Source organism: Mytilus californianus, unplaced genomic scaffold (genome assembly GCF_021869535.1).
Source record: "Mytilus californianus isolate M0D057914Y unplaced genomic scaffold, xbMytCali1.0.p SCAF_5, whole genome shotgun sequence".
Taxonomy (NCBI): domain Eukaryota; kingdom Metazoa; phylum Mollusca; class Bivalvia; order Mytilida; family Mytilidae; genus Mytilus; species Mytilus californianus.
In genome coordinates this window covers 39,254,095-39,274,070 of record NW_026262701.1, presented here as the reverse complement: position 1 = coordinate 39,274,070, position 19,976 = coordinate 39,254,095, and the positions used below count along the sequence as shown (strand labels likewise).

The following is a 19,976-nucleotide window of genomic DNA, read 5'->3' as shown; positions in this document are numbered from 1 at the left end:
GCGAAAGATACCAAAGGGACATTCAAATTCATAAGTCGAAAATAAACTGACAAAGCCATGGCTATAAAAGAAAAAGATCAACAGACAAACAACAGTACACAAAACACAACATAGAAAACTAAAGACTGAGCAACACGAACCCCACCAAAATCTGGGGGTGATCTCAGGTGCTCCGGAGGGGTAAGCATTTCTTGCTCCACATGTGACACCCATCGTGTTGATCATATTAGTACAAACCCGGTATGTAACAGAAGACAGCTAAGATCCGACAAACAAGAATAAACAGAATCCCCGCAAAACGAAGGTGCGACTTAAAAAACGGATCTTTGAATGTTATGCTCAATGTTAGTACATAGTGTGCATGATATGAGTCTTTACTTACTGTACCAATACTTAAAAAAAGGTATAAAAGTATCCATTCATCAACCGACAAAAATTTAGAGCCGATATTTCAAATCGATTTTCTCTCAAAAGAAAAATATGATTTAGAGTTCATTTATATTTTCGCTCCGTTCATTAGTAATTGTCATGTTGACAATTAATCTGTTTCGTGAATACATTCAAGCACAAAGTGAAGAACAACAAATCAGACGACATTTCCATTTTCGAGTTCTAATTTATATAAAACAAAGAAAGTAAATTGGTACTCAATACCTCAAGACTAGAACAGATTATCCTAGTCGTGAAACCAAAAGAATCGCATGTACTTCGAACGAGATGACATTAGGTGCGGCGTAAACATGGTTTACATGGTACGCAAATTTTTGCCAGCTAAGTGTCATTGGATCAATGAAAATGACAAAGCCAACAATGATGTCAAATGAACAGAGTGGATGACTTTGTAGCATGATTGTAACCAGCTAATTTAAATTAATGAAAGGAACGAAAACAACATGACGTTGCACTTTCCTCCAAAACTGTCTTGAAAACAGTATTTACATTTTTGTACGTTTGTTACCTTTCATATTTTAAGGTAGATGTCATTCTTTTGAACGTAATTTTGAGAAAAATTATGTATGGCTTTGAAACTTAAGTTATAATGATGTTTAATTGGAAATAAATGCCTAGGCCAAATATATCTGTTTGTATAAAACAAGTAAGGATTTTTGAATGAAAGAAAAATATTTTATAATTTATTTCTTATTTTAATTCAAATGCTCTCCAACTGAATAAATGAATGTCAATTTGGTCAGGCATTCAATTCATTCAAGTTTCAATTGACACAGGGGGTACTTATCCTTTGTAAACGTCTCCATTTTTTTTATATTTTCTGTATTTTGTGGTCACTTGATGCAATCAATTTTGTATGTTAACAAAATGTAAAATAACAAAAATACCGAACTCCCAAGGAAAATTCAACACGGAAAGTCCCTTAACAAATGGCAAAACCAAAAGCTCAAACACATCAAGCGAATGGAAAACAACTGTCATATTCCTGACTTGGTACAGGTATTCCCGTTGTAAATAATTGTTGATTAAACCTGGTTTTATAGCTTAACTTTAACAAGTTGATGAAAATGTTTCCGGCTTAATGTGACCTATATCTAAAAGAGTGAAACTGAATATAAACTTTTATTAAAATCGACAAAAAAGGGCCATACCACTTAATTATAGGGATCCGTGAACCCGATTTTGAGTTATAACTAGTATATTTTGGTCCGCTGTATATACCGCAGACATTTAACGTCGAGATATAGTTTTGTAAACATTCGTAGCTATGCCCGTCCTTGGGTTAATTTTAATTATATTTGAATGTTATGTTTTATATTAGGTACACATATGAACTTATATATTACTTCTTCCAGATCCACCTTCAGTGAAAGTGACGGCATTGCCTTCATCAAAATTAAATGAAATGGATAACGTGAGTCTTACCTGCACATATGACTGTAATCCGTATCCAAGCTACATTACATGGACAAAAAATAGTAATAACGTTTCACATGATGCTAAATACAAGATACTTAATATATCAAGAGAAGACAATGGTTTGTACGCTTGCAATGTATTTAACTTAATTGGATATGGAGTTGCAAAAGTGCAGATAAGGGTCTTATGTAAGTATTTTACACCATGAGATGATAATATATAATATTAGAATAACCTAATTTTATCGTGATTCAACCTAAAATAAGGCCAAATTTATGGTGTATGTCCTCAGGAGTATATCATGCAGTGATATCAGTTTAACAGAGAGGCAAAAGATACCAAAGGTGTATTCAAACTGACGAGTCAAAGAAAACCTGACAACGTCATTGTAAGAAAACATGAGAATAATCTCAAGTACACCGAGAGGGGTTAGCTGATCCTGCTCTTAATGTGACATAAATTTACATTCCTCTCTCTATATATCATTCAAAAAACCTGTGTATGCAAATATTGTTTATAAATTTTCATTACATAATATTTATATCAAATGTAATTGTATTAGCTATAAAAATTAACTATGGATTCCTTTATTTTCGTGGGTACCCATTTTAATGGATTGAGGAAAACTTACATTTTCGTGGATATTTGATTTCGTGGTTTTATCAAATTTTGCAGGGAGTGCTGTAGATAATTTGTAATTTGTGAAACATTTAAATTCGTGGTTCACCGGTGCCCACGTAATCCATTAAATTGGTATTCCGCGAATAATAACAATGCATCCACAGAATAAAACTCTCATAAAGTTCGTGTGTCCAGAGCGCTTTTTGTGATTTACCTAAATCAGGAACGCTTAACCCCAATCATTTCAAAGAAAGAAACATATAATGCTTAAGTACAGATGACATAACTTTTTTATATGCTCACACATTGTTGTCAGTATAATGGAATTTTACGCGGCTGTCATACAAGTGAGAGGTTTAGCTAAATGAAGCTATAAAACCAGGTTTAATCCATCATTTTCTACATAAGGAAATGCCTGTTTATAGTCAGGAATATGACAGCTGTTTCCCATTCGTTTGATGTTTTTGATTTTGCCATTTGTTAAGGAACTATCCGTTTTAAATTTTTGTTGCGGTTCGGTATATTTGTTATTTTACTTTATTTACTTTATACCATGTTATCATTAAATAAATAGAATAACTGTATTTTTATCATAATTTATCATAAAATAAGGTCATAATGGGTGTGTTATCAGGTGTTTGTCTAAAGGTTGTGTCGGTTTTTACACATCTTGTAGTTATATAATAATCTCTCTCTCTCTCTCTGTCTCTCTCTCTCTTTCTCTCAAAAAAAAAATAAATAGATTAATAAAAAATAAAATAAAATATATAAAAATATGTGTTTCCGAATACTATTCATAAATTTTCATAAAATAGCATTTTTAATGCATTCGCATAAACTAAATAAAAATCAAAAATTGAATGCGTCCGACGCACTTTTCTGGATTGACCCTAATCAGTAACACACAAAACACCCAATCATTTGAAGTACAGGGAAGTAGAAAAAAATAAAAACGTTGAGAACTATGTAACTAAGAGGGATCGAAAAGCAATGGCCAAATTCATCTAAAGTCAACTTTGCCTAAAAATTATGAAATTTTATTATCTTAATAATTTTTTAGAATTGACTAACGGGAAAATTTAGAATTATTTTAGAGTTATTACATTGGTTGCAATGAGTTACCGTGATTTCCCAGTGAAATAAAGACTGATATGTTCACATGGGAAACAAATCCGATCGATAAATTAACTCCCCTAACTTCATACAACAATTGGTGTTGTCATGAGATTGTTGACGATGTTCCATCAATAAAATTCAGAATGCACTGAAAAAAATATAGTTCCTTTGATTGTTTTTTCTTTATTTACAAAATCACAGTCCATTGTCAATGTAATAAAAAGAAAAAAACTAATCCAAGAATTGAAATATCAAAAAATATTCAACTGGTAACCGAACAATACTGATAACTTACCTAAGGCGCTACGCGCATTCGTGAATTATGTTTTTTTTCGGTTACTCGTTTCTTTATTTGAATTTTTCATTCTATAAATAATGCCAATGAGAACTCAAACACTAATGACTGAGCTGATATAATAGTACAAAATGTACAACCGAAAACGATATTCGTGTACAAGACAATGATTTCATTACTTGAATGTTTCATTAAAATCAGTAATTTCGATTGGCCTACAAGCACGAGGCACTCCTACATGAAATTTTATATTCGTATAAAACACAACATCTATGGCTGCACGTGCTATTCGTGACAATGTTAAAACAATGCATAGAAAAAACAAACGTAAAGCCTAATTTAACTCTTATACTCATGGTTGTAGCATACAAATATAATTATAAAAATTGAATGCTTCTTTCTATATTTTATAGGCTGTAAAAGCATTGATCGTGGCCACTTTTTTTTATATGAAATGCTTCGGTCGACACTTTAACCCCAATAAAATTATAAAAAGAAGCATTCATTTATCAAATGATGCTTTAAAATTAATCCAAGGTTAACGATAAAAACAAAGAACAATATATCACAAAATTCACGGTTTAAGAGGCAGACAGATATAGGGACATACCGTCATCGTTACGTCTATGTTAACCATATTCATAAATCAGGTCGAAATTCCAGATAACGCAGATAATTTTAATTACTTTATCACATGACTGCCTAAAGCCATTGATGTCATCGACTATTTAAAATGCATAAATGATTAAAGACTGATCTGCATTAACCAATGTCTATCTACTTAAATTAGAGGCAACAGTACCTGAATATTTTGTCTTACATAGAAAAAAGTAAATATTTAGGCAGTTTGGCACGATTTACAGGATATAAATGGTACCATTTTACAACTTCTTACTGTAAATGATTAAAATACAAAATGTAGTATAATATTGAGAAAACACACACATACATCTCCTTTTTTAATATTCAAATTAGAGTGAAAGTGAATTTTAAACTTATGTCCATATTCAAAGAGACGAGTGTTGTGCATGTGAATATCTGTTCAGAGAGAAAATAAACAATGGCAATCTAAACATTTTTCAAAATTAAGAATGACGATAATATTGATTTTTACAGTGTTCCTGCAGATATATTTTACAATCTAAAATAACAAAAAAACTACCGAAATCCGAGGAAATTTCAAAACGGAAAGTGCCTTAACAAATGAAAAAAAAACAAAAGCTCAAACACACCAAACGAGTGGAAATCAATTGTCATATTCCTGATATTCCTAAACCTAGTTTTAAAGCTAGATAAACCTCTCAATTGTATGACAGTTGCATAAAATTCTACTATATTGACAACAATGTGTGAGCAAAACAGACAGACACAATAGGTCAAAATGTTAAAAATTGGGTACAGCAGTCAACAATGTGTTACATGTGTACATATGTACTTAATTTATTAGAATTAACATTCCAATTCTTATCTATGAATAACTATTCAAAACTGCAAATTCTTTAAAAGTTTTGTTTTAAGAATTTTGAGATAGTTTCAACATGAAGTTTAATAAACAATAAGAAACGCACGTCATTTCAATGGCAATCGTCTCATGTATGTACATGTTTATTATTATCATCAATTGCAAGCATTATGTTTTTAAACTTCTTAACTTGAGATTGACTTTTTTATATCCTAAATCGATATTAGTTAAAAGCACATTTTAAAGAAAACTTTTATTTGCATAAACGGCGGATTGAAAGAGAGGCGGAAATTATATGGGCAATACAATCCTCAGAAAAAAAGTAAACGATCGTATTTGCCGCCAACCAAAGAAACAGTTATTTTTCATGCTTTTGAAACGTTAATAAAAATAAATAAATAAATACACTGTATATGTAAATTAGGAAAGAAAGATCCCACGTAAGCCAAAAACACTTAATGAGTGAAATTCAATTTTGTATTTACTTGCCTCGTAACTTCTCGTAACCTCCCTTGCAATTGATCATGTTCCATGTGCTAGTTTGAAAGCCCCCTTGGTGTATGTTAACACAGTTGTGTTTGCTGGATCCCAATTATTGCACATTACCCTATTATGTATGTTTGGGTGGCTCACCCAATTGTGTCAATATAACGGAGCTATAAACAAATATCATACAAGTTGGAAGTTTAGTTCGCTTTATAACCAGGTTCAACTCACCATTTTCTTCTCAAAATGCCTGAAACAAGTCAAGAATATGGCAGTTGTTTTTTCACTTGTTCCGCTGTTGGTAGCGTTTGGTTTTGTCAGTTTTTATGGACTTCCCTTTTATTTAATTTCCCTTGGAGTTCAGTTTTTTTATTATACTTTTTTTGATAAATTTCATAGTGAGGTGTTTCACACAGGGACGTAGCATATTAGTAACCTTTAAAGCAGCGCTTTTTAAATTACTTTGTCATTGGAATCAATTTTAGGCACATATTACATGGAATGTTTGCAGTAGAGTAGAAACTAAGGAAAATGGGAATTCATTTCTTCTTTCTTTGAAAACGAATATCATATGAAATATATTCGACGTGCCCTAGTCGCGTGACGAATAATAACGTGACAGCATTCCACTGCGTTCTTGTGAATAATATAGTGGATTGAAGATGTTGTTATAGTATTTCAAATTGTATTTTTTGCTTATATGTCTGAATGAGATTAGAAATGTGACACCATACTTTGAGAATATACAGAGTTGAACTACAAAACACGATTCAGTCAATTCGATTCTAAAATATTACAGATGCACCAGAGGTGGTTGTAGAAAAACTCCAGAATGGCTCACTTCTCTGCAATGCAACGGGAGTTCCAAATAATAATACATTTTCAAAATGGGAACATAGATCCTTAAATGGTTATTCTTTGCGCAAACTCGATAGCAAAGGATCGAGTTTGCTTACTATTGGTTTACAAAATGACGACCCAATTTACACCTTAGATGGCAGGTACCATTGTACAGTTAGCAATGGAATTCCAGACAAAAACAACATGACTATGCAAAGTGGATTTATAGATATATATTTCCCAGGTAGGAATATTAACTTGTCATCTTTTCAATCACAACTGAATTATTTTGCACTGTTACTAAACAGTTAACCTGCAACTATCTGAAGAACTTTTAATAAAATTCGTTTCTTATAGAAGGTCTTGCTATGGCAATGCTTATAACAAATATCCAAACATACAGTTCCGTGTTACAACTTTGTAACTATAAGGCCCGAGGCTCCATCACTGTGTTACGAACGTTGTGTGTTGGAAAGGCGATATCTATCAATGACTTTGTCATTTAAATTGCAAGCCAACATACCATGTGAAAACTGTACAATTCACAACGACCCTTAGTTTGTCCTATTACTTCGATATTAAGTTTAATCTTTTTCATTTCAAACACGTTGTATTTACTCATCTTCCTCCGCTTGAAAATCGATATTTGGCAAGCTTGTTTACTATTAAATATCTCAAATTTCACAACACAGCTGACATATCTGTTTTACAAGCTATAAACTGCATTTAGGAATATTGATTCTAAGTAGCATTCATACGTCATATATTATGCAAAAGCATGTTAGATTATATAGCATACTGATATTGTATCCTTCTGAAAGGAATACCAGTCTAATTCATTCAGAAATAATATCGTGCATTTTTTCCGATTGTTCTACTGTCGACACAAATGAGAGTTTAATTATTGCGTTTCAGAAAATGCTGCTTTCAAATAATGCTATCAAAATGTGAAATGAGAGTTTTTGTTTTTGCGACACCAACCTTGTCGTACTTTTCACAATAACTTTAAAAAACACGAACGTATTGTCGCTTAGTTTTTTTTATTTGATAAAACGACCATAAGTATATTTCTTTCTGTAATGTGTTTTCATTATTATAGAAATATATAATACATAACATCAATTTGCAGATAAACCTCATTGCTTTTCTAAAAAGAAGATCGAATATTTGGTAACAATTCTGATTCAATTATGATAACTTTCGACGTTTATAGCTTGAATATAACACATTTCGATTGGTGTAGAGGCATCCACAGTCTCAATCAGTCTTTTGAATACGAATTTACAACAAACCCATCGATAACCTCCATTTCTATGTACGGGGTTTCAGTAACCCTAAATACAACGAGAATTGCACTGAAGATATCAAATCTGACAGAAACTCATTTCGACGCTCGGTATACGTTATTTATTTATAATGAGTATGGAAATTCAAGCTGTTCGGTGAAACTACTGGAAGGCCGTAAGTATTGCGTAGATAAAAATGCAATTACATAGAAGTATTGAATAATTTTTTTATGTTTTATGTTTTCGATGATTATAAAATATTTCAAACATATCTAAAAATAGTGCCATAATCTAAAATGCACTCGGTGAACATTGTGTACCAATTGTAAAGTCTATCAGACACTGTTGTGCCATTCACCTGTTTTGTTAATTTTAAATGGGATGATTTTTACAACATGTTTTAGTTCTTCATAGAGTTTACACCAACTTAAAATCACATTAAAACGGAGTCTCATTACTGGTAATATATATGGGGACGACCATTTGATATTCGGGGGGGTGGGGGGGGGGGGGGGGAGGGGGGGGGGCGGAGGATTTGTTTTGGATGGGTTATTTATTTTTGTGGACCAAAAGGACAGATTATTTATTTTCTGCACTGTTGAAGCATGATTTCACTTTTTCATTAAAACAAGGGACTGATTATCTATTTTTACAATTATATTCATAATATATGAAATCATACAATTTTTTAATTCTTAAATAAATAACATAGTCAATTAAGTCAATCAGAATTAATCATCATCCTCTGAAAGGTAATCTTCTGAATTGCAAACTGCATATATTGCATACGTACAAGGTATTAAAGCTGGGCTGTAACTAGCCTCTTTTAAAAGTTGTCAAACATTTTCGCCGAGCGGAGCGAGGCGAACAAAAATCAGCGAAGAGTCTGGGGTTCGCTGAAGGCCCTAAGAAGCTATAGAAAAAATGGCGCAAAATCATGCATTATGCGCGTTTCCCAGACCCTTTCTTAATCTGAAACGCAAGTTCTGTTTTAATTTTTTGACAATATTCTGGCCTCAAAGCAAAATATATAGATTCAGTGTAAGACTTTTAGTTTTAAGGGACAACATCAAAAGACCAATATGTAGGACAAAGCAAAAAATGTTTCAGTTTGCAGAAAAACCTTTTATACCAGTCCTGTCAATTATGTTTTTTTTCAAATTAAGTTAAGAGGGGGGTGATTATCATTGATATAACTATGACAAGTCAGTTTTTATAACACATTTCAATTACAACTTGATGTAGTTCCTAACTGGGATACAATTTAAAGTAGTTTGTAATAGACAAAAGGTCCTTAAATATAATAAAACTCAAGTTTAAAAACATAATTACTAAATTAAAAATAGAATGCAACACTAAGAGAATAGTCATAAAGAAGGGCAATCAATGAACAAAAGACAAACCCGGGAACAGATAAAACACAAAACGACAAACATTATAGACAATCAACACTGAAAAATAAAAACAAATGAGAAACATGGATCTCAAAAAACAGGGGCTACGTCAGAGGGTGACCAGACCTTGCTTCTTGCAAGACACTTGCCGTGAAAACAATTTGATATGAAGACAAGCTTTTGTTTTGAAATTTCCAACATGATGCATTTGCCTGACTGTAGTTACGGCCCTGTAATAAAAGTGAGGTTAATGTTCACGAGACAATAAACCTCAAGTGAAATGAAACCCATTTTCAAACATTTCCAATACATTATATTTATATTATTAAAAGATTTGGGAAGTTTTTCCCGAAAAAATTATGAAAAAAGACGAATTTTGGAAGAATTTGGTGCCATCTCATTCTTCAGAATAGCATTTATAAAATGGCTTAAAAGACCTGCCAAGTTATTTTCAATACATTGTAAGTCAGGTTATTCATTTTCAAACTACCACAGAACAAACCATTCATTTTTGTTATTATCAAGGCTGAGTTATTTATTTTCAAAATCCTCCTCCCCCCCTCCCCCCCCCCCCCTCCAGAATATCAAATGGTCGTCCCCTATGATTAAATGGAAGAAAAAAACTACTGATTTCAATCAAAAATGATGTCAGTGAATATAACTACACATCCTGTATTTATCATATTTTACAAAATTTTCCTAAGGTTATTTCATTTCAAATATTTCTGCATCACTGAAAAGCCATTATTTGTCGAAATGCGCACCTGGTGCACAAAAACTGGCACCGTTAATGTTATTATTACCTAAACTGAGACAATAAATATTTGAAAGACATCCATTAAAATTATTGAAAGCTATCATTTGCATTAACCATAGTATCATATATGAACTAGATATACCACAGTGGGATAACGCTCTCAGTGGTGTATCTAATAACATCAAATGAACGCGTATATATAATGGCAATGGATGAAAACAGATACATTTACGCATTTGTAACCACACTGTTTTCTCTAATCTTTTAGAAAGTATTTGATCGATTGATTTGTACTATGATCTGGTAATACTACTGAAATAACGATTTGTATTCCACATAATTAATATTACCAATAATTAAAAATGTCCGAGTCGAATCTGCGATACCGATAACAATAGTATATGTTACAAATAGTTTCCGGTTGTAGCAATAAAACCAGGACGGGTTCAAACAGAAAGATTTTGAAAGAAGAGAAAACTGTGCACCTTATAATCAACATGACTTTATCAGATGACAATACGAATACTAATAATCGAGGCCAAAAGTAAGGCGTAGGTACTTTCCAATGTGTTGGCCGGCATGACGTAACAACGACGAATCAAATATTTCAACTTTATATATGACTGATAAAGGACAATTTTGTTGATTAAAAATTACACCAATCCAGGCCCTTTTGTATTCCACATAATTAATATTAACAATAATCCGATATCGATACCAATAGTATATATCAAATGTAGTTTCCGGTTGTAGTAAGAAACCCAGGGCTGGTTCAAACAGAAAGATTTGAAAGCAGAGAAAAATGTGCACCTTATACTAATGATCAGCATGACTTTATCAAATGACAATACGAATACTAAAAATCCAGGATAAAAATAAGGCGTCGGTACTTTAATTCAATCATGGACCCGCGATGTCGCGAGTATGTTCTAGTCTTTAATTAAACTTCAATTGTTTTATAAAAAAGACAAGTTTGTAAACATTGGAGAAGTATTCCATGTGTAATTTAATTGACAGGATTTTTTATAGTTTATTTGAAAATAAAATATCAATTGCTCATATTTTTCCCTCGTCTAATTGATACCTTCATACTATGTAATGTCCATCATGTATGTTTGTGGTTAATTTGCCAAACCTGATGTTAATGGGTAAATGGCCAAAAATGTATATTTTGCGAGTAAATAATAACATTTCTATGGAAATATGCATACATTGCGATTAGTCATTCTGAATAAATGTACAAATACTATGAATAAAATGTAGACAGATATAATGAGGCCATAACGCAACTGTCCTTCGTCTAGGTCAACGATATTAATTGTACTCAATCAACTGAATCTATAGGCATTTGTCGATTCACTAACATAATGATTACATTATTAAAACATAAAACATTAATACTTCGACCATTTTTCTATATGATATTGATTTTGTGAAGCTTTTTTGTGTTTTTATTTATTGAATAATTTGCTTCTTTTTTCTATACTGATTGTTGAGAAGCGTACTTGGCGTTGTTTTTATTAGTATCACAGCGGGTATGAGTGCTAATGCATATTAATCTCGTTATGCCAAATTTTAAAGTGTGTGTCCCAATCCAGGAATCCCATTAGTGGTTGTTGATGCTTATCCCCTTTTTATCTACTAGTATTTTAAATTTTTTTATGTTATTTTGACGCTAAATTTCAGACAATTTCTAGTAAATTTATGTAGAGCATGCCGGATGTGGAAAGTCGTAGAGCATTCAATTTTGATTTTTCTCATACATTGATGCATGGTCAACCTTACTCATTATTAGAAAAATTGGTAATAAATTCCCCCTTTTAATGTGCATCATAAATGTTTGTGTTGTTATTTTATGATTTAAGTGCAATTTATTGGTCTGAATGTAGTGTTGTCTGTGATATGACGAAACGATAAACAAATCTCAAGCCTATATAAGAAAGGACATCATTGTAGTTTATGATATGAACCTCGCATCTGTGTTCTTCAATGCATAAATTTTGACTGGTCAACATGTAGCAAAGAATGTCACTCAAACACAAAAACACATCGCGGTGTGAGCTTTTATTGAGTTTTGGAGGCTTCGTTGTGAATTTTGATACGATTTACAGCAGTGCTTTAGGTTTCAGGACTTTGTATCATAAAGTTATACGCAATTTCATCAGCTGGTAAAAAAACCATGATAATCACAAAAAAAGACAAGCGAGACTAAAGAAATATTAAAAGTGACATTTCTCATTTATGCTTTCAAAATACAGGTGTGCCAGCTAAGCCTGTGAAGTTTAAAGTAAATGCATTGATAGGCGGTTTTCAAGTCAGCTGGATGCCTGGAAATAGTGGTTACTTTCGTCAACATTTTATAATTACATACCGCTCATTGGTTGACAAAAATTGGACAAAATTTGAACATTTATCAAATGAAGGACGCCAGACAGTTCAAGGTCTCTTTGAGAATATGAAGTATATTATTTATATGTATGCACGAAATGATATAGGAAAGAGTGACAACACAGACTATGAGACAATCCAAACACTTGAATCATATACAATATGTAAGTGTTTCCTCTTATATCATTCATTGTTTTATTCCGCAATACTTGACCAAATGCATGATTCATAAGCATGACATTTCATTTGCTAAAAGGAAACCATTACACAGAATATCATTTTGTCATGGCAGTAATAAAATCAATAACATATAGACAAATTCATCCTTTGAGTAATTTCCCATTACATTTAAGGAAAATATTGAAAACGATAACAAAAATCATGATCCTTACCTTATATCGATATAAAGAGTGCAATTCCATGTATTTATTAATACCGTATTTCTGTAATTTCAGACTAAAGAATTAATCATACGGCTCAATCGATTAATCAATAATGCAGTTAAGTCTCTATGATATCTAGAAATAAACAATGAGGGTCGGTTGATTTCAGCTGCCCAATTATTAACTTAAAATTTTTTGTAGCAAACATAATGCAGCGGCTGCATATCATGAACATAAAGTACGGTATATATCTCTCAGGTGATACACTATTTTAGAGCTTGCGTTTACTAGTTAATAATAATTTTACTTGATTGAGGGTTGTTTCTTACAATGATGCTATATATATATATATATATATATATATATATATATATTGAACCAAGAGTTCCGAGTGTAAAAGTTGAAGTAATCCCTTCGAAAGTTTTATGCGCACCATCATGTGCTTGTTGACTGTTGTGGAATATCTGTGTCACAGATGACCACGGATATCTTTCCCTCGATTGTGATATAACAGAAGGGCACTCATCACAAAATGTCTACTTATCATATGGAGCAGGATTTGCTTCGCCTGTGATCAACCCCGCTTTTTTGTGGGGTTCGTGTTGTTGGAAGTTTAGTTATTAATGTGGTGTTTTAAAGATTGTTGTTTTTCTTTTCTTTGTTTTTCGAGTTTTGTCCTAGTGTTGTCTGTTTCTTTTCGACTTATGAATAGGAAACCGTACGACTTTCAACAATGGGAAAAACCCATACCGTATAGTCGGCTATAAAAGGCCCCGACATGAAAAATATGATAATATTGACATATTTTCTCGTTTAGTATACTAGTAAAACAAAGTCGTCTTAGCTTATTTAAATACATCCAATACTTTAGATGTATGTGCATTAACATTAAACTGAAGACAACAATGGTTGTCTGGACGTTCTTATATATATATTTCAACAACACTTTTTATTATATCAAATTAACATCATTATATTCCAGAGAATTAAGATACATTTACTTCAATGCGTAATTGATTTTGTAGCTACAAGACAATCTTACTCAGTTACATTGTCTGCTTACATTGCTGCTTGCTTTTGTTGTGTCGTTATCCTGCTACTGGCATCAGCCTTTTACATACGACTTCGTGAATTCGCTTTTAAAGGTAAACAATTTAAGATGATATTTCCGAGATGAGACTAATTTTTCAGTGGCTAAACATGATACGCCAATAATATATTTTTGTATAAATTGATTGTGATGAGTAAATGTCAGTTCGACATATGTCATAATGCTTTGAACTCAAACTTCATAGCACCACGCTAAGGATTTTATTGAGGAGGTCTGTTTCTTGATAACGTTGGAGGATTGATCAACGATACCTGTACTTGGGTGCTTAGTTTTAATGAGAATATTAGTACCATTGTTATATGTCATATAGCATTGAATTAAATTTTACGCTCCAGCTTTCTTAAGTAAGTCTTTATGGGTGGGTTTTTGTCGAGCCTTCGACTTTAGTCGAAAAAGCGAGACATAGCGATCCTACATTCCGTCGGCGTCGGCGTCGTCGTCGTCGTCGTCGTCGGCGTCCACAAATATTCACTCTGTGGTTAAAGTTTTTGATATTTTAATAACTTTCTTAAACTATCCTGGATTTTTAGCAAACTTGGACAGAAGCTTGTTTATGATCATAAATTTTGTAAAAATAAAATTCCTATTTTTCCGTATTTTACTTGTAAATGGACTTAGTTTTTCTGCCAGGAAACATTACATTCACTCTGTGGTTAAAGTTTTTAAAATTTTAATAACTTTCTTAAATTATCCTGGATTTGTACCAAACTTGGACAGAAGCTTGTTTATGATCATAAGATAGTATCCAGAAGTAAATTTAAAAAAAAAAATCATTTTTTCCGTATTTTACTTATAAATGGACTTTGTTTTTCTGCCAGGAAACAATACATTCACTCTGTGGTTAAAGTTTTTAAAATTTTAACAACTTTCTTTAACTATCCTGAATTTGTACCAAATTTTGACAGAAGCTTGTTTATGATCAAAAGCTAGTATCTAGAAGGAAATTTTGTTAAAATTTGTACCTGTTTATCCGTATTTTACTTATAAATGGACTTAGTTTTTCTTCCAGTTAACATTAAATACAGTCTGCAGTTAAAGTTTTTAAAACATTTATTAGATTCATAAACTATCCTGGATTTATACCAAACTTTTACAGAATCTTCTTACAATCAAAAGATAGTAGCTAAAGGAATATTTTTATTGATTTTTTTCCTCATTTTTGTTGAGCCTGCGATTAACAGCAAAAGTAGGCGAGACACTATGTTCCGCGGAACCCTTACGATTTTTTTTTCATAGTAACTATACATTATAGCTCAATTATATTTAAAATTTGGTTTGGTTGCTATGAGTATATGACAATCTAATAGATGTCCTTTAACCTTGACTTCAATTTAACGTTTCAGTGATGAGATTAAGTTTAGGTTGCGGTCGTTTTTCTTAACTATAGATGTTACGTTAACAGTATGTGGTAAATGGATTGATTTGGAAAAGTATACTTCTGTGTGCCATATATATTATTGCATATGCGTAATGCAAAGAAACTGAGGCAAGAATTCGGAATATGTCTAATCATCGATATCTTTATGACGTAAGAAAATTGTGCGTACTTTTTCTTCAATTAAGCGATATTTCATTTGAAAGAATGTGCAACCAGAACGGAATAGACAGATTTTACGGTATAATATGCTCTCCTAATTTAGTTGCAGTAATTTTTTGTAGGCATGTCAACGAGTACTCGATTACTCGAGTATCGCTCGGTAGTATCGAGTATCGAATACCAAAATGATACTCAACTAATCGGTTTCCTGTTAGAATGTTGTCGCCTTCTGGAAGATTTTTTTTTATTTAGAGCGCCTCCAGGGACATTAAATATTAATCAAAATTAATCAAAATTAAAATACGTTTCGAAAGTTTGCGTGTAATTGTCATTTAAAATTCCATCAAACAAAGGTAGGCTTTGAACAAGAGTACCTTTCCAAGGCTTACACTTTTAGCTCATCGTGTCTTAGTCATTCCACCACCTTTCTACCGTCAGAGCAAATATTTTCATCAGCAGGACTGTAAGTTACGTAACAAAGTTGAGAAATCGACTCGTCCCAGACAAAGTTGACAAGATAATATTACTAAATAAGAACAAATTTATTGCACCCTGTGTCAACCCACAGAGAATGTTTAAAGGCATAAGTAAGTTCTAATCATCACCCCTTTGTTGATCAGTAATGTGTTTCTTTACGAATCCCAAATACTGTTGTTTGAGTAATAAATTTTTTATAGATATTTATTTATTAACTGATTAGATTATTGCCAGTTTACATCATTTGCAAATGTAGTAAATGAGCTATTAATTGTGGTATAAAATTCCTGGGACTATCATCTAGTCCTAGGTAATAATGTTGGGGTTTTACGTCCATAAGACAACTCTCCACAATACGAAAAATGGGTATAATTATGTGTTTCCATTTTTTAGATGTTTTTTTCGAGCGAGTACTCGAGTATCGCTCGGTTAATCCGACGAGTACTCGATTAGTAAATATTCACCAAGTTGACATCCCTTCTTTTTTTCTAATTCAAGGTAATAATGCAAAAATATATGATAAGTTAAGGGCCTATATAAATGTCATTTCATAGCCAGAGAGAATAGATATATATCTTTTTTTCTTTTTTCTAGGACAAAAGAAAACACAGATGGAAAACAGCAAACAAAAGGAATATTGTCAGGTATTTATTTAGTAAATATCATTTGCTTTCAAATTGGTTCTTTGCAATATTTTTTCAACTGATTTTTACAGTTTGTTCTTTTGTTGTACTGTTACACCGATGTTCCTAAAGTGGGGGTTGAATGCTCACATACATAACATGTTTAAACCCGCCAAAATTAAGTGGTTGTTGCCTATTATCAAAAAAAAAATTATTTATTCTTTTGTACATAAATCAGACCGTTTTGTTTTCTCGTTTTACATTTTGTAATGATATGGTTTTTTTTTTATATTTACTATACGCTATGTTATTTGCTCATTGTTGAAGGCAAAAATGCCAACAACCATATTTTTTGGTCTCTGGTGGATAATTGTCTAATTGACAATCATACCACATCTTCTTTTTTTGAATAATAAATTTAAACAAAATAGAAATCACATGACATTTAACAGCAAACAAACTTCATAATATAGCAAGGAAATATAATAATAGCAATGTAAAATTAAAATTATCTTGTTTGCAATTTATAAAACCGATGGGAAATGCCTCTTCCCTGAAGTTACCGCCAGTCAATTAGTCCGAGCAGTGGTTTAAAAGAAGAGCTGAGAACAATAGATGAGTTAGTCGTCTTACGTACAAGGTGACAACATCAAAAGTGATTGGTAACCATAATCCGAAAAGTTATTTCGAAACCACAATCATAAAATTCTATTAACACAAACATCTGTAAATAATGTTATAGTCAAATGCAAATTCTCGTATTTTCATAATTTATCATGAAAAAAGTTCCATCAGAAACTTGTTACGATGTTATTTACAAAACTGCTAATCTGTACTGCACATTCATAAAACTTGCTCGAACAAATCAGGTAATCTTCTTATTTATATATACAAAATCTGATACATAAAATCTTTCCATACGCCAATTTTGATCATCTTCAGTGTGTTTCAGATAATCCTTTGCATGGTACTGTGCACATAAAATAAATGTGTGTTGACAGAATGCTAATCAAAAACAGTGATTCATGAAAACTTTAATATCTAAAAAATACTGTTATGCATTATTACATGAATGTAGATCTTTAGTAGTAGTAATAGGATAGTGATGATTGCTTCGTCATTAGGTTTCTTCATGATCAGGATAAAAACGTAACCTAACCCTTGCCCAACTGAAAATGAAATACCAAAAGGACCGAACTCGCAACATGTCGTTTTGTATTCATATAATTAAACGGTGTTTTCAGAAAAAGTTAATATGCTTTTAAAACTACTCAGACATCGGATGAAAATCTAAATTAGTGCTACATTGTACATTGAATAAACGCAGTCGTCATGTGTATACAGTATTTGACATGACTTGAAAAAATACAGAAAAAGTAACGCAAACCGATATATTATAAGTAAAACAACGACGATCAAAGAGAAATGGGTTGCTTATCAAGTTTTTTATGAAATGGGTCCCAAAGCACTCAATGTTTTCTATGTATTATATATATATATATATATATATATATATATAGGATTATATGTAAAATCATGGTATACTTATCTAAATACTCCTAATTCAGACGTTCTAACTGCGTTAACTTTTGCATATTATTATTAACTTTTGATTTTACAGCAAAGACATTTTTCGATTTATGAAGAAGTGATTTTGAATCCAGCACAAAATGGAAAACGGTTCATCATAAATACTATAGCCATAGATGACGATCTGAATACGTCTGGTTGAACACTACGTATATAAAAGTGAAACTTAGTCCCTAATCCTTAATTAACATTTTTATCAATATTTTAACTATTTTCAACTCTTTTTTTTTCAATTAATAAAAAATACAATAAATTGTACTAAGTGTTAGTGTATACACTTCCAAAGAACGCATAGTAATCAATTGCTACAAACCACCATTGATGTGATTACCTAAACACCAGTATGAAATGAAGTATATATAATTATATATAAAAAAACACCAGACTCAAGCTAGCGATCAATTCCAGCGACCAATCAAGCTAGCAACTAATTTTATCGACCACTAAAGTTAGCAATGAGAATCAACTTGGCAAAGAATCATAATGCGGTATGTTTGAAAACCACAAAACCCCATTATGAAAAAAAACTTTCTGTCAAAACGAAATTCTAGCTACAAGTACGGTATATATTGTTTTTTAACGTTTAGATGACCAGAGATGTCCAGCATTTGAAATGAAAGTGGGACACTACAACACCAATGACGTCTGTGGCTGAATGCACTGACTATAAATAAGAAGATGTGGTATGAGTGCCAATGAGACAACTTTCCATCCAAGTCACAATGTATAAAAATTAAACTATTATAGATCAAAGTAGCTAGCTTGACTAGCTTGCTTACTAAATGCCGACATATTGATATCAATGAGTAAAGAAATATATAGTTTCTATAAAAAAATGTGCCAGCAATTCGAAAAAAGTCCGAAACATCTTAATAAAGCCTGTGTCAGATATAAGATGTTTGATGAAATTCTGTATATGTCTATTATTAATACAGGTTTTGTTAACGAACTATTTTTATTCCGCTGCTTCCAAACACATACTATATATTTTCATACATGTATTTATATCAATGAAAGTGCGCCCCCTCCCCAGATTTTACACCATCGGGAAAGGGACAAGTTGGGAAAATAACCATAGTTTGACGTCTTATTTACTTTTCTGTGTTTTCCAAACGCTAAACCTATTATGTTGTAAACTTGTATCAATTATTGCAAATAAAATATTAAAGACGCCTATCCTTTAAGCATATAGTGGTTATATAATAGCACATTGAGGATCAGAATCAGAATAAAAAAGTAACTAATTGAATAAATAAAAAACAAGAATATTTGTCCATGATGATTTGCTCGCACAATCATTTTCCATATTCAGTGATATTTGTGTCAAAATGCTAATTTTGGCATTCAATTTAGAAAGATCACATTAAAATGAACATGTGTACTAAGTTTCAAAGTGATCTGACTTCAACTTCATTTTCAGCTACATTCCCCAATAACGTTAATCTAATGCAGTATTAACATACGAACGGACGGATAAAGGAACGAACGAACGGATGATCGGACAAACGAATGAACGAACGAAGAAACAAACACACAGACCAGAAAATATCATGCGCTTTACTATCGTAGCGTAAAAATAGATTTTTAATTTGAGTTAACTTAAACTTGTTCCTTAGTACAATGTATATGCTTTCAAATAAACGAAATAAGAAAAATACTTTGTGCGATAGAATAACTATATACTGGCTTCCCATACACCTCAAATATCCTGTATTTTTTTAGAAAAGGAACTTTTAATGTC

At 31.9% G+C, this 19,976-nt stretch overlaps 2 protein-coding genes across 2 annotated transcripts in view; one reads left to right on the top strand and one right to left on the bottom strand.

Moving 5' to 3' along the window:
- The window catches only part of LOC127701903 (uncharacterized), a 231,899-nt gene that overhangs the window by 182,501 nt on the left and 29,422 nt on the right, over positions 1 to 19,976 (bottom strand). The gene's annotated exons all lie outside the window — the stretch shown is intronic.
- Positions 7,514 to 18,493, top strand: LOC127701900 (uncharacterized). Its single transcript, XM_052205879.1, has 5 exons — positions 7,514 to 8,150; positions 12,385 to 12,678; positions 13,923 to 14,042; positions 16,617 to 16,666; positions 18,267 to 18,493. The coding sequence occupies exons 1-5, from the start codon at positions 7,880 to 7,882 to the stop codon at positions 18,375 to 18,377; spliced, it is 846 nt and encodes a 281-aa protein (XP_052061839.1). The 5' UTR covers positions 7,514 to 7,879; the 3' UTR covers positions 18,378 to 18,493.

Bases quoted from the DNA above. Each gene is read 5' to 3' on its own strand.
- LOC127701900 (XM_052205879.1), top strand. From the start codon at position 7,880: ATGATAACTTTCGACGTTTATAGCTTGAATATAACACATTTCGATTGG. The intron at 8,151-12,384 runs GTAAGTATTGCG...TTCAAAATACAG, and splicing joins GGTGAAACTACTGGAAGGCC to GTGTGCCAGCTAAGCCTGTG. The intron at 14,043-16,616 runs GTAAACAATTTA...TCTTTTTTCTAG, and splicing joins TCGTGAATTCGCTTTTAAAG to GACAAAAGAAAACACAGATG.